Source organism: Pelophylax lessonae (assembly GCF_965119305.1).
Source record: "Pelophylax lessonae genome assembly, chromosome: 1".
Taxonomy (NCBI): Eukaryota; Metazoa; Chordata; class Amphibia; order Anura; family Ranidae; genus Pelophylax; species Pelophylax lessonae.
The window spans coordinates 273,974,902-273,991,442 of record NC_138768.1 but is presented as its reverse complement, the minus strand read 5'-3'; the positions used below and the strand labels follow the sequence as shown (position 1 = coordinate 273,991,442).

General features: G+C 39.8%; 1 protein-coding gene across 1 annotated transcript in view; it reads left to right on the top strand.

Annotated features, from left to right (window-relative positions):
- The window catches only part of SLC5A1 (solute carrier family 5 member 1), a 91,712-nt gene that overhangs the window by 30,212 nt on the left and 44,959 nt on the right, over nt 1-16,541 (top strand). Inside the window, exons 4-6 of the mRNA XM_082254828.1 lie at nt 5,121-5,180; nt 9,104-9,208; nt 12,613-12,718. Coding sequence (XP_082110954.1) covers nt 5,121-5,180; nt 9,104-9,208; nt 12,613-12,718 — 271 coding nt within the window. The remainder of the gene's footprint in view (nt 1-5,120; nt 5,181-9,103; nt 9,209-12,612; nt 12,719-16,541) is intronic.

Below are 16,541 nucleotides of genomic sequence, written 5' to 3'. Positions count from 1 at the left end.
GATGGCATCGGATGGAAACAGACAGACAGTCTGTTTCCATCCGATTGCGCTATAGAGGAGAGTGGGGTTGTAGTCGTCTTTATGTGTAAATTTAGTATGTTATTTTTTTGGAAATAAAGCTTGGTTGTTTGTTTAAAAAAAAAAAAAAACTGGCTCCTAACTTTTTTAGCTAGCTCTTAGATTTCAGGAAAATTTGTCAAGCCCTGCTGAAAGGGCATCTTACCATATACAGTACATACATTGAGTGTGTCCACATATTTGGCATGAAGACAAAACAATTTATGGGAGGGTTGGGCTATGTCAGGGTTGTCTCTTTACTCTACTTCTATTTTTATGGACAAAATATTAATGTTATATAAGAGATGGAAGGAGTCTAGTATGAGGGTTCCGGAGGTGGCATCTCTACAATTTGTAGACACAGCTTTTTCTTTGTCATTTCACTGCTGAAAGTAAAGAGGAAAAAATTTAAGACTCTCACTTTAAATTAGACAGCATGTTATTCGCCCCAAATATGGCATTCTAGTATGGCCCCAAAAAGGCAAGACTAGTAAGAGGTCTGGTCAGGAAGAGCATCCAGAACAAGGTTTGCAGTTAAGGTGCAGTTGAGGAGTATGGTGGTCTAGAAGGCCCATGGAATAGGGCTAATTCTTTTTTAAATTATGGAAGTTGAGGTAGCTTGGGCTTCTTACACAGACACCCTTAGAAAGCATCATCATATGCTGTGCCGGGTACATCCGAATGTGAAGAGAAGCTAGGTAGACCCAGACCTGCAGAAACCTATATCCATGTCTAGGCAATGGTGAAATCAAGAATTATCGTGTCTGAAACTTTAAATGATCAATATTCATTTTGTAATAGTAGTGTACCTTTATTTCTAATTTTGAGTCTTTGGAGGTGTGGAAATGGTGATAGCATTAACCAGCAAGAGGTCCATAGATTATAAAAGGAATCCTTCACATTATTGTTGGAAGGCTGCTGCAGATATGCTTCTTACCAGTCAAGACACATGGCTAAGCCCTTCTCATTTATTGATAAACAGGAACACAGACAAAAAATGACATCATAAACATTTAGTTCCACTATAAAGAACTTGTTAACATGCATAACACCACCACCTATTAACAGAATTACAAATGCATTGGAATCGTTGTTGTACCTATACTTATCCTTTTGTGAAAATACAGCTATTACCTCTGAGGTTACTTTCATGAGCGAGAACATATAGTACATCCTTGATGGGTATTTTTCTGATGACTCTGGGATAGATATTCACCACAGAGCGCAGGGACAAGATAAGGTCAGACCGCCCCTCCTGCCTCCCCCACACTCTCCCACTTGCCGGGACAAGTCCCGGCAGTATAAAATTGCTGGGACAAGGTCCTATTTGGCGGGACTGTCCCGCCAAAAATGGGACAGTTGGCAACTATGCACATGAGCAATGAAGATTACCTCCCTTATTCCCTCTAAGACCATAGCAGTTGTGTTTCTTTCTGTCTTGCTTTGATCAAACTGAATATCGGTCCATTGATCATTTAACATGTGGCTCCAGAGTTCATGCACCAGGTGAAAATGATAAGGTTCCCTTTTTGGAATGAAAGGCACACTCGGTATCTGAAGATTCTTCTATTTGTTGATTTATTCCACTGTCTGCCCATAAGTGGCCTATCATTTTGCACATAAAACTGTCACGTGTTTCACTATGCGTATTACTTTTACTGCATTTGTTGGTTCTGTTTCTGCTGTAGAAGTATTTCACTATTTGCACTTTCAGTTTTTTACTTACACTAATTAACATGCTTGCTTTAACATACTCCAGGGTAAGCGCATCATCAGGGTGAGCATCAAGTGCTGTAACAAGTGTCTCATAGCTGTCTGTGAAACTACTGAGTAGCAGTTCTCTGATGCAAAAGTATTTTATTTCTTCTCCTACAGCTGACAGGCTTTCCACCATTTCTAAGGTATATCTTATATAGTACAGCATGTGTTCGCCTTTTGTTATCTTAGCTTTCTAATTAATTACAGTTTACTGCTAAGATTTGCACTCCTGTGGCCCCACCCTCTTTTTCATTTTCACATTTGCATAATGTTAGTGCACAATTTGAGCATCATCTATGCTCGGGGATATTGTACCTTGAGCCTTTTGATCTTTCTTTGTCCACTCATCTGTAGGTGAGTTTGGCCTGGGCTCTTGTGTACACTTTCCTGGATCCGCTCTTACCAGTGGTATCTTCATTTTAATCTTCTAGTACTGGGTAACTCTAATTTGACGGATTAGCAGCTAATAACTTTGATGAAACATTGTTAGAAGCGTGCACAGAACGCGGGTTTCCCACACCACGTTCTGGTGTGAACCAGCCTAGTTTACAGTAGGCATGGATATTTTTACTAAGTTATTATGGTCCAGCTTGGACTAGTGTAAGTATGCATGTTCCATATTTGGCCAATCTTTGTAAAAGTTGGAAATCACTTTAGTAGTCATTGCTGTGCCAAGCGGCTGCCCTCCTGCTTAATGAATAAAGAGGTCACTTCCTCAGCATGGTTGCTATTTAATTATTTATGTACTTCCCCATGCAGATATACTGTGGCAGGGTGGCCTTCCTGCCAGAAGTCACATACCTGTACGTGATTTTGTGCATAGGGTCTGGGGCGAGCACCCACTGTGAATGAACACAGCATGAGCCAATCAGCGGGTCCAGTGAACGCGATGTCCACTGGGACCCGCCGATCGTTCGCAGGAGAGGCAGACCGCCATTCTGTCACAGAGGAGAAGCAGAAACATGGATCTTTGTCTTCCTCCAGTTAAGCCACCCACAGCAGGAGCCAATCAGCGGGTCCAGTGAATGCGATGTCCACCGGGACCCACCAATCGTTCACAGGAGAGGCAGACCGCCATTCTGTCAGAGAGGAGAAGCAGAAACATGGATCTTTGTCTTCCTCCAGTTAAGCCACCCCCAACCCAAACAGTTAGTAAGCACTCCCTAGGGACACACTTAATCCTTTGATCGTCCCTAATGTTAGCCCCTTCCCTGCCTGTGTCATTAATACAGTAAGAGTGCATTTTTTAACACTGATCACTGTATTAGTGTCAATGGTCCCCAAAAAAGTGTCAAAAGTGTCAGTTAGGTGTCCAATTTGTCCGCCGCAATGTCGCAGTCCAGCTAAAAATTGTTGATCACCGCCATTACTAGTAAAAACAAATAAATAAAAATTCCATAAAAATATCCCATAGTTTGTAGACACTAACTTTTTTTTACAAAACAATCAATATACGGTTATTGGGATTTTTTTTTTACCAAAAAGTAGCAGAATACATTGGCCTAAATTGATAAAGAAATTAGATTTTTACATTTTTTTGGGAATGTTTTTTAGCATAAAGTAAAATATATTGGGTTTTTTTTTTTTTTCAAAATTGTAGGTCTTTTTTTTTTTGTTTATAGCACACAAAATTTAAACCACAGAGATGATCAAATACCACCAAAAGAAAGCTCTATTTGGGGGGGGGGGGGGGTGGAGGAAGGACATACATTTTATTAGGGTACAGTGTCACAATTGTCAGTTAAAGTAACGTAGTGCCATATCGCAAAAAAATGCCTGGTCATTAAGGGGATAAAACCTTCCAGGGCTCAAGTAGTTAAAGAACATGTTCCAGCTTTCAATCCCACCCCATTTACATAGCAAGTGGATTTAAAAGCAAACCAAACCTCATAGTGTAGTATATCGATTAAAATTACATTAATTACATAATAAAATAGTGCACTCACATTTAAATAGTTTAAAACAGGCATATATACAAAGCTGCAGAACTATCCAATAACAACATAGATTCTTTCGGCTGGCAGCCGCTGTGCGTGATGACGTCACGTTAGCCACTGCCCATCGAATGGTAAAGGCTTTCAGTTAAAGGGAAAAGTCTGAAAATGTGAAAGTGTGAGCTGAAGTTGTTCATTTAGGAGACGGAGTGAGCTGAAATTGCTATTATGGAGAGAGTATGGGGTTAAGATGGTAAGACAATTAGCAAATAAACCTAAGGCTAATAGAAGCTTTAAAAAGGTGGTTACCTTCAGAGAACTAGGCGATTTAACATATCTTTTCTTGATTACGTATCAAAAGTAATAAAATACAAAATATACTGAATACTATTAGATCCCCTCCACCATTCAACAGAATAAAAGAATGACAACATTGTCATTAAATATAAACCAAAAGTCCGGACAGCAGCTGCACAAGCATACCTACAGACAATTGGCTATCACACATCCAGGGAGTAAAGCCCCGTACACACGATCAGATTATCGACCGATCTGTCGTCCGTTTTTTGTGGCATGCTAGTCTGATGTGGAAAGTGAAGAGGTTATTTTCCCGTACGACAGAATTCTACTTCAGAAGTGATGTCATGTGTTGGATTGCTTTGTATGTGTTCTTTCGTCTCTGAGCATGCCTAGTCTTGCTCTTAAGATTTTTTTCCGTTGAAATCTGTACTAATGAGACGAAAATCGGACGTTGTTTTGACGGATGATAAAAATTTTATAGCCTGCACATCAGGATTTTGTCAGCCGAAAAGTCGGAATCGGCTGTCAAAAGCACCATATTAACAATCCAAAAATCGACAGATTGGTCGTCGGACGAATTTTCCCTACAGATTTTCTTATCGTGTGAAGGGCCTTAAGCCTCTTCAAGTTGAGCCATATATAACCTCCCTTAGATCTTCCACGGTTCACCTTTGGCCAAATGGCCAATTGATTAATAAAGAATATCCAAATGACTTTACTGTACAGTAAGATAACCAAATTAGACAACTTCAGTGCTTCTGCTGTGAATTTCACATTGCCCTATAGTGCCTGCAGGTATAGAGGTAAGTGAGGGCTTGTTTCAAAGTTCATTTACTGCTATATAAAAACACGTAAATACTTGAATGTTTCTACTTTATGCTGACCATAGCTATACATTTGGATTGTAATGCTGACACTTTGTTTATGGTTACATCATTTCTTTAAAAACCAAGTTACCATGTGTTGGGAAGGGCAATTTTTTTTTTTTTTTTAATTTCCTTTAACAGAAAGAAAAGTAATTACTTAAATAAGTATAAGTTATTAACATGATCGTGTTTTTTTTTTTTTCAGGCACTGGTTATTGTGGTAATTCTCGGCTGGGTATTTGTACCCATCTATGTAAAAGCTGGGGTGAGAGACTTTATTTTTTTTTTACTTTTCATAATGCTAATTGCCATTTTTCTTTCTTTTTTTTTTATTCAATATTACCAGAAACGGAAAAGATAATAACCTGCAAGTGCTGTGAAAAAATGTCAGTACTCCAAAGCTATACAGTAAATATTAAACATTCAGGAGAGTTTAAGATCCCTGAATTACACAACATGTCCCTGCAAACTTTGATTTTTCCATTCCGAACATACAGTATACTGTATCTTTCTTGGATAAGTTCAAGCCTACTGCTGATTGGACATTCCTCCCCCCACCAATAAATCCTAACATGCCTTTCATCCCCTGAGCCTTCCCCAATCTTTACCCTTATGTAAATGAACAATGTATATATTTATTTCCTCTTCCATCCCTTTTGCAGGGGAAGTCCAGCCTAACACTGAAATCGCTACATCTATAGACATCCACGTCATAACACGAACCTATCTAGCCCTGTAATGTAGAAATCAGTATACATACCTTTTTTGAAGCCGCTCCAGTCTGGTCTCCAGTTACGGAAGCTCTGCGGAGGACACAGCCAACAATGGCTGTGAAATGAATGAGAAGTGATGTCACCCATAGACTTACTATGGGGTTTCCGCTGTCGGCTGTGTCCTCTGCACCCGCCTCCACAGCGAAGCTGCGGCTGACAGCTCAGAATAGGATCGGGTTGGCTTTAGAAAAGGTATGTATACTGATTTCTTCTTAACAGGGTTAGTTGGGTTAGTGTTAGATTGTGGATGTCTGTAGATGGAGGGATTTTAGTGTTAGGCTGGCCTTCTCCTTTAAATAATAATAATAATAATGCTACAACATGGCTAACTGGCTCTGGTCAATCTATCTTTGTTGTCACTGTAAATAACCAAAATCAAGGGAGTGTTTATTATTGTTGGCACTGTCACTGACACCATAGAAGAGGGGGGTGATTTTTTTTTTTTTTTGACACTGACACAAATGAAAGGGGATATATGATTTCCACCTTTGCTCTGAGATACACTCCTCTACCCATGGTGGTGTCTGTGGCAGCAAAACACTTCCATAAAGGCAGGTGTGACTCGTGAGAGAAGGGTGGAGTGGCAGTATGTAGGTAAGCAGAGGGGCCCCTGCGGATGGAGGGGGTTATCCCTGTTATATGCCTGTCTTTTCCTGTTTTTTTATGATACATTTGGTCATCATCTGATATTTTTGGATTGGAAAATGTACAAAAAGAAAGCCTGATTCAGATGCGGCCCACCAATGGAGTTGTGAAAACAAATGTGGCCCTTGGGCCTTTTTAGGTTAGACATCACTGATCTATAGTCATGGGCAGTGCTATCACTGACCATTTAAGGCAGGTGTCTGCATCTCTGGCTACGTGTCCAGGAGCCGCAACTGCATGCCATTTTTTTTAGTTTCGTTTTGCTCCCATCCCTGCCCACACCTCTCTGACCTTAGATGTAGTGGCAATGGGCATTGCAAAGCCAAGGGAAATCCTGGGATTGTAACTCAGCTCTTACATGGTATATGACACAGCCGAGGGATGATTAGGTAGAACTTTATTCATTCTGTCAGGTTTCTCTGTATCTGAGGTTTGGTGAGTGGATTTTAGAGGAGGAGGGGGAATTGCCACTGGGGGTTATTTTAGCTTAGAGAGGTGTTTCTGTTTTTTGGGATGTGTGTTACTTCACCTGACCTCTGCATTGTGTGTCACTTACTCCTGTCCACTGCACTCTGCATTATTTACTCCTGACCACTGCCCTCAGCATTACTCTTTGTTACATACTACTGACCTCTGCGCAATGCGATAGATACTGCTGACCCCCGCATTCTATGTTACTTACTCCTGTTCTGTGCACTCTGCATAACATACTACTGACCATTACACTCTGCATAAAATACTACTGACCCCTACAGTCTGCATAAAATACTACTGACCCTTATACTCTGCATAACCTACTACTGACACTTACACTTTGCATAGCATACTACTGACCCTTAAACTCTGCATAACCTACTACTGACCCTTACACTCTACATAACATACTACTGACCCTTACACTCTGCATACCATACTACTGGCCCTTACACTCTGCATAACATACTACTGACCCTTATACTCTGCATAACATGCTACTGATCCTTACACTCTACATAACATACTACTGACCCTTACAGTCTGCATAACATACTCCTGACCCTTATACTCTGCATAACATACTACTGACCCTTACACTCTACATAACATACTACTGACCCTTACACTCTGCATAACATACTACTGGCCCTTACACTCTGAATAACATACTACTGACCCTTACAGTCTGCATAACATACTACTGACTCTTACACTCTGCATAACATACTACTGGCCCTTATACTCTGCATAACCTACTACTGACCCTTACACTCTGCATAACATACTACTGACCCTTATACTCTGCATAACATACTACTGACCCTTACAGTCTGAATAACATACTACTGACCCTTACACTCTGCATAACATACTACTGACCCTTACACTCTGCATAACATAATACTGACCCTTACAGTCTGCATACCATACTTCTGACCCTTACACTCTGCATAACATGCTATTGACCTTTACACTCTGTATAACATACTACTGACCCTTACACTCTGCATAACATACTACTGACCCTTACAGTCTGCATAACATACTTCTGACCCTTACACTCTGCATAACATACTATTGACCTTTACACTCTGTATAACGTACTACTGACCCTTACACTCTGCATATCATACGACTGACCCTTACACTCTGCATAACATACTACAGACCCTTACAGTCTGCATAACATACTACTGACCCTTACACTCTGCATAACCTAATACTGACCCTTACAGTCTGCATAACATACTACTGACCCTTACACTCTGCATAACATACTATTGACCCTTACACTCTGTATAACATACTCCTAACTTTTGCACTCTTTGTTACATAATACTGATCACTGCACTGTAGGTTACATATTACTTACCACTAATACTGAGTTGCTGACTACAGACCCCTACACCCTCCATTACATACTACAAACCCCTGGTTTTTGTCTATAATATATATGCAAAAAAAGCATATGTAATGGAAAAGTTTCCATTTTTTAAAGTGACCTTTTGTGCTGAGGTATCTGGTAGACATTCACTAGTGACACGGGAAAAATTATCATAAAGTGTCTGAGGCAGACTTTCTCAACTTTGTCTCAACTGAAGCAGTTGCCCTCCTTGCCCTCCTTACCCTCCTTGTGGTGCCCCAGGTCTTTTTACAATCCTAGTCCAGCCTATACTATACTAAAACATGGCTAACTGACTTTAATTTGTATAGACTTATTCAACAAAGCGTGCATAAACTAAAGTTCAGTAACCAATAGGAACCAATAAGAGTTAATCTTTCAGCCATTATATTTTAGTAAATGGAAAATCTAATTGGTTGACATGGGTTACCGCATGTTTCATATGAGTGTTGTTCTTTGCCCAACTTTGTGCAAGGAAAAAAAAAAAAAGATAGCATTTTTGGGAGCATTATATTGGCTGATGGAAGTCAGCAGCACTTCACCTTGTTCACTAAGCTATAAGGAAAATTTTCTTGCAAAGTGCAACTTCTCTTTAAAAGTGGACAGCCTATTTACCTTTGGAAAATCAACCCCAAAGTGTCTGTGGATATTGCAACTAGCTGTATAATTTTAGCATTCTTTGATTTTTAAGCTGGTGATTTAACATGAACCATAAATGCAATAAATGATCCATCTTTTGGACAATAAACGTAAAACAATCAGATTAATGTTTTTTAGACTCTTTGTTTTTCAGAGTAATCATTTTCTAATAATAAACCTGCATCTGTGTAGGCTTTGTGTAGAACTTCGTGTGTCATTCAGTCTGTGATCACCCTTATGTTTTCCTGCCAGGTGGTAACAATGCCAGAGTATCTGAGGAAACGTTTTGGTGGAAACCGGATACGGATCTACCTCTCTGTTCTTTCACTGCTGCTCTATGTGTTCACCAAGATCTCAGTGAGTTAAGATAAAGCGTTCTTCGTTAACATGCAATGCTTATTTGATCTAGATCTTTACATTAGAGTAAAGAAAGCAATCAGTCATTGGTGTGTTATTTGTCTACTACTGACAAGACAAAGAATGCAGTTTTGGGTTGAAGCATTAGTAAATTTCCTATTTAGACTGTAAATATTGGCTTGTTTGAAAATAGATTGATAAACTGTGTATCTGATGGTCATTTATATACTCTGCCCATGCACTTTCGGGGTTGCAAAAATCTACAAAGCTACAATCAGTATTATATCTTAAGGTATCAATAGACACAAAAGGGCATGAAGGCATGATCCAATTTCACCCAGGTACTGGTTTCTGCATATACGTCATTAAACACAAGGACTTAGGCCCCTTTCACACATACAGTCCGTTCAGTTCATCAGTTCAGTCACGTCAAATGTATCAGTTTTTCATCCGTTTTTCATCAGTTTTTCATCCGTTTTTCGTCAGTTGTCATCAGTTTTTCATCCGTTTTTCGTCAGTTGTTATCCATTTTTCATCCGTTTTTCATCAGTTGTTATCCGTTTTTCATCCGTTGTCATCAGTTGACATCAGTTTTTCATCCGTTGTCATCAGTTGACATCAGTTTTTCATCCGTTGTCATCCGTTTTTACATAGAGATGCATTGATGTCCGTTTTTCATCCGTCAACGGATGGATGAAAAACGGACAAACGGACAGCATGTGTGAAAGGGGCCTTAGGTTGGACAAGGATTTGTGTTTAGCCTATTTGAGGGGGAAAAGGTATGCAGACCCAACCTGACACTGGCTTATCAAGAGAAAATACCATCAGTCCGACAAGATTTACCAACATGTCCTATCACTGTTTACCCAATAGCCAATGACTGGCACTCTCTGTGAATATCTCATAGATATGGGAGTAGCAGCCTGGATAAATGCTGCTTGATCAAATACATGAGTTTCCTATTTTATACAGAAATTGAATGCTTGAAAAACTCACCTGTGATGATGGCAGATAATATTGAAACTTTAACAGAAATTAACAAGATGTATGATCAGTTATATCTATAGCCAAAGCTTTATTTATTTATTTTGATAGAGTCAGGAAGGGTTAAAATCTCTGTACACTTTTTTGTTGTCTGTGTCCCGTTGGGGAGAGTTCCCTTTATTGCTGTCCCTAGAGAATCAGTAGGATTTGAGAGAAAATGTCAAAAAGTCAGAGGAAGCCCCCTCTTGGTCAGGTGTCAATAGAACAGATGTCCCCATTGGAAGATTTCCTATCACTTCCTCTTCTGATAACAGTTGTTCAATTTTCGGTTTTCCATTACTTTCTGTCTCAGTGACAATGGTTAAAAGGTCAAATAGAGAAGGTAAATCTACCCAATAGGGATACAGAGAGCAAAAAAAAAACTGGCCAGGGTTTCTAATACTTTCCTACTCTGTCCATAGCTAAAATAATTCTTTTTAGCTATACATACACTAGTAAGCCTTATTTGCACATCGGATGACCAGCCCTGGACACAATCCCTGGAATTCATAAAGATTTGCACAGACAGATTTTGTGAAAGTGTCCCTCATGTATTCTTAAAGTGGTAAAGAATGCGTCAAATTCATATACCTGTCTAGAACTTGTACTTGACTTTGGCTCATGCTGCGCCACTTTTACACCCAAGAGACACTTTCGCAAAATCAGTCGGTTTTTCTCTCTTTATGTCCAAAGTGAATTGGTCTTAATTAGCTCTACTTTTACTTTTGCCTCATTCAACACAACACAATGTAAAAGTGACACATTTTAGAACTACCTGAATTTGGTGCACGAGCCGCTGTCAAAACCAAAAGTGTTGCAAATACTTCATGAATTTGATGCAATACCTTAACCACTTAAGCCCCGGAAGATTTTACCCCCTTCCTGACCAGGGCCTATTTTGCGATTCGGCACTGCGTGACTTTAACGGACAATCGTGCAACGCTGTACCTAAACGAATTTGACGTCCTTTTTTTCCCACAAACAGAGCTTTCTTTTGGTGGTATTTGATCACCTGTGCGATTTTTTGATCATGCGCTATAAACAAAAAAAGAGCGTCAATTTTGCAAAAATAACAATATTTTTCACATTTTTTTTATATGAAATTCCCCCCAAAAAAATGTAAAAATCAAAAATTTTTAACATTTTCGGCCAATTTGTTTTATGCTACATAGGTTTGGTAAAAAAAAAATCGCAAAAAGCGTATTTTGATTGGTTTGCGCAAAAGTTATCGCGTTTACTAACAAAGGGAAAGATTTTTGTCATTTTTGTTGGGTTTTTTTTAACGTGTAATGGCGGCGATCTGCGGTTTTTTTTTGCGGTACTGCGACATTGCGGCGGACAGATTGGACCCTTGACTGACATTTTTGACACTTTTGGGGTTACCAGTGACATTACTACAGTAATCAGTGCTATAAATATGCACCGTTACTGTAAAATTACACTGGCAGTGAAGTGGTTAACTTTTTTTGAGAGGGAGGGGTTATGTGTGTCCCTAGGGGCGTGATTCTAACTGTGATTGGCTGTGGCTTGAGGTGTAGGAACAGTGATCAACGGTCCTACATAGTAGAACCGTATGATCCCTATTCCTACACAGGGGAGAATGACAGACGGCTTGTTTACATCAGCCGCCTGCCTTTCTCCCTCCGGTCACACGCGCAGGGGGGGTCCGTGACCGCGCGGGAGCGCGCCTCCGGTGGTGCGCGCTCGCTCCCGATACCCTCACAGGCTAGCGACGTAGACTTACGTCGCTCTGCCTGTGAGGGGCTGACCGCCGCAGTAAATAGTCGTGCGGCGGTCGGCAAGCGGTTAACAAGAGGGATTAACCACTTAAGGACCAGGCCTATTTCTGACACTTATTGTTTACAAGTTGAAATCAGTATTTTTTGCTAGAAAATTACTTAGAACCCCTAAACATTATATTGGTTTTTTTTAAGCAGAGGCCCTAGAGAATAAAATGGAGATTGTTGCAATACTTTATGTCACACTGTATTTGCGTAGCAGTCTTATAAACACAATTTTTTTGAAAAAAAATACTCTTTTTTTAATTAAAAAATAAGAAAACAGTAAAGTTAGCTCAATTTTTTTCTATGATGTGAAAGATAATGTTACGGCGAGTAAACAGATACCCAACATGTCATCCTTTAAAATTGCACACGCTCGTGGAATGGCAACAAACATTGGCGACGCTTTAAAAAATTCTACAGGTTACCAGTTTAGGGTTAGAGGTCTAGGGCTAGAATTATTGCTCTCACTCTAACGATTGTGGCGATACCTCACATGTGTGATTTGAACACCATTTACATATGTGGGTGAAGAATCGTGAGAATGTTCATGAAGCTGGATTTTCATCCTAAATTTATAACATGTTTTTTTTTTTTCAGGCAGATATGTTTTCAGGAGGCATTTTCATCCAACAAGCCATGAAAATCAATATCTACATAGCCGTTGTAATGCTACTAATTATCACTGCTTTGTATACTGTGACAGGTGGGTCTTTTTCTTACCTTATAAAGGGAAACTGTATTGTACTTGGTCAATATTATTTTAAAATTATTAATAGTTGAACTGATGTTTTTTATATTTTTAACTATTTACACACGACCTTAGTTTTACAAAGAAACATTTAAAACAGAATTGTTCACGACAATGCAGTATGGGTTTTACAAAGAGACAGTACAGCAGAAACTGTCTACCTTCAGACTTCCTCTCTCTGATTGAAACTCCTTGGGACCAATCTAAAAAGAAGAGCAGGGAAGGTGAGCAGTGTGTTTGTAAATTGAAGTTTTGAGCTATTGAGCTCTGTAAACAGGCTTTTTCCACTAAAACAGGTAAGGATAGCATGAATGATGCAAAAGAAGATTTAGAGCTTCACTTGTTGGCTGGATACCATTTTATACTTTAATATATTTCATATGCACCCTACTGAAAGGGAAAAATACATTTTTTAAATGTCATTTTTATTTATTTATTTAATAGTGAACAAAGGATCTAAAAAATAAACATATGAAAAATAACTGTACTTTCCCCGCAAAAAGAAAATATTTTCAACACAACCATGTGTGAACAATATTTGCATTCTATTTTGGCAACTTCCATTAGATTCCATTCCATCTCTGGCAGACTATCTAGATAAAATATAGACACAGCCACATGAAAAATTATCAAAAAAATTCTTGTCAACACAGGTATTTACCCCATTCTCTCCATGCTAGAACAGAAGTATCTTATATATATCTCATTGCAATCCCAGTTTTAGGAATTATAGAACCCATACTGGTATGGACAACATCCTCTAAACCATTTATTGCAGTGTAAAATATATGCTTTTACATACATAAAATAGTTGACTGTAGGAGTGGGTTCTGATATTTAGTTTAAAGAGGTTGTAAACCCATTAAAATTTTTTATTTTTTTCCAACCTGAAAGAGAAACACATAATGAGCTAGTATGCATCGCATACTAGCTCATTATGAAATACTTACCTTAGAACGAGCCCCCGCCGTGCCGCCCGCTCACCTCTATGACGGCTGACATGTTCAGTCGCCCGTCTTCCGGGATCGCGGCATCCGGCTATCTGATTGGCCGGAGCCGCGGTGACGTCACGGGGCTCTGAAGGAACGGCACCAGTGATGTCACTGGCTGCATGTAAGGTAAATATCTCCTAAACGGTACATGTTTAGGAGATATTTATAGTACCTATAGGTAAGCCTTATCATAGGCTTACCTATAGGTAAAAGTTGCAGAGGAGGGTTTACTTCCTCTTTAACTGGTAGGCCCAAAGTCTGCATTTATCAATATGTTTAAGGCAGGCCATAGATGGTACAATTTTCTTTCCTGCAGTCACAGGTTACAGGAAAGAAAATAGCTCGATCCCCCCATCAACACAGCCAAGGTATTGTGTTCTTCCAGCTGGGAGTAACGTGCGGGTAACCGACCCTGCTGGGAGAACACAGTGATTATTGCTAGCAGTTATAGCCACTGGCAATAATAGCATGCCGAAAATCCGACAATGGATCAATGGATCAACTTGGGTATATTCAGCCTGCCCATAGATGATTAGAATCTCAGCTGGTCCCTGCTGAACCAGCCAGGATTTGACCCATTTGTGGCCAACCTAAGTAAGGAGCTGTCTTAGTGATGTTGCCTATAGAAAGTAATTAGATCAATTAGTTGCTGTGAGGAAAGCAAACTGTCTTTCAAGTAGGCTTATTCTTAAAAGAAAAATTGATGGGGGGATTGACATTCTATCTTCAACATTGCTGCAGTTTTCCTGGATACTGTCATATTTGGTGTATGATTTCCTATTTGTCAAGACTTTGTTTGCTAATGCTTAAAGTAGAACTATCGGCAACATTTTTTTCATTTTGGATAGAGCAATGAAAGGTTATAACCCCTGTCAGATTTTTTTTTTTCGGCACCTGTGTCCCATTGCAGGGATTTCTCTTCACTTCCTGTTCAAGAGCCCAACAGGAAATGAGAGGAAATCCCTGTGCAAATTAAGGGAATTCCTTGGGGACCCCCAGGACACCTGAACTAGTGTCCCCATTGGAAGATTTTCCCTCTATTACTTTTCTGGGGACAACCCACAATTTGGGATTTTCTTTTACTTTTACTTTCAATGATAATGGTAAACAGGACAAATAGAGAGGGTAAATCTTCATAATAGGGACACAGACAGCAGTTAAAACTGACAGGAGTTCTAATACATCTCAACCCTGTCCAAAACAAAAAAAAGTTTAGCCTTTAGTTTATACTTTAACCACTTCCAGACCGCCCACCGCCGATTTACGTTGGTACTTTGACGTTAAATACCGGGGTTATGGCAGCAGATAGCGGGCGGTCCTCTTTCACATAAGGGTGGTCCCAGCAGCGGATTCGCCACAGGATCACCCTTACGGTGCGGCGGGAGAGATGCCCCCCCCCTCCAGCAGCTTCCTGTCATTTTCCCTACTTACCGGACCTGCCGGCAGCGGGGAAAACTATCCGGTCCGCGCTCCTCACAGGCAGGAAGTTGAGTGAGGGCAAGATGGCCCCCCACTCGACTCTATGGTCTTGGAGGACCAGAGCGACATCAAACGTCGTCTCCTAGCAACGTATTTAAACAGCCAATTTTTTTTCATCATGAAAAAAAATGACTTTTTTTTTTCTTTTTTAGTGTAGATGTGAGGTCTGACATCTTTTTGACCCCAGATCTCACAATAAAAAAGCCCTGACATGCTTATTTCTATTACATGGGATATTTACATTACTTGTAATAGGAATAAAAATAATCAAACATTTTGTTTTTTTAAAAAACTGTAAAAATAAAAAATAATAGATAAAAAAAAGGAAAAAAAAATTAAAGCTCCCTGTCCCCGTTAGCTTGCGCGCAGAAGCGAACGCATACGCAAGTCCTGCCCACATATGTAAACGGTGTTTATACCACACATGTGAGGTATCGACGCGATCATTAGAGTGAGAGCAATAATTTGAGCTCTAGACCTCCTCTGTAACTCTAAGCTGGTAACCTGTAGAAATGTTTAAAATGTCGCCTTTTTTTTTTAAGTACCAATGTTTGTCGCCATTCCACGAGCGTGTGCAATTTTGAAGCATGACATGTTGGGTATCTATTTACTCGGCGCAACATTATCTTTCGCATTATGGAAAAAAATTGGGCTAATTTTACTGTTTTTTTATTTTTTTATTCAAAAAAGTGAATTTTTTCCCAAAAAATTGTGTTTGGAAGACCGCTGTGCAAATACGGTGTGATAAAAAAATATTGCAACGATCTCTATTTTTTTCTCTAGGGTCTCTGCTAAAAAAAAATACATATAATGTTTGGAGATTCTAAGTAATTTTCTAGCAAAAAAAATGATTTAAAAGAGGAGAAAAAAAAAACCTGTAAGACAAAGGCGTAATGAGCTAGTATGCATTGTATACTAGCTCATTATGAAATACTTACCTTAGAATGAAGCCCCCGCAGTGCCGCCCTCTCAGCGATAGGACGACAGACATGTTCGGCCGTCCTGCTTCCTGGTTCGCGTCCTCCGGCCATCTGATTGGCCGGAGGCGCGATTACATCACTCCGCGGGAGCCGCCAGTCACAGCACAGGGCTCTGAAGGAATGGCATGGGTGGCCGTTCCTTCAGAGCGCATGCGCCGATGACGTCATTGGCTGCATTCAAAGTAAATATCTCCTAAACGGTGCAAGTTTAGGAGATATTTACAGTACCTATAGGTAAGCCTTATTAAAGGCTAACCTATAGGTACAACTTCCAAGAGAGGGTTTACAACCTCTTTAACCACTTTACCACCGGAGGATTTTGCTGTC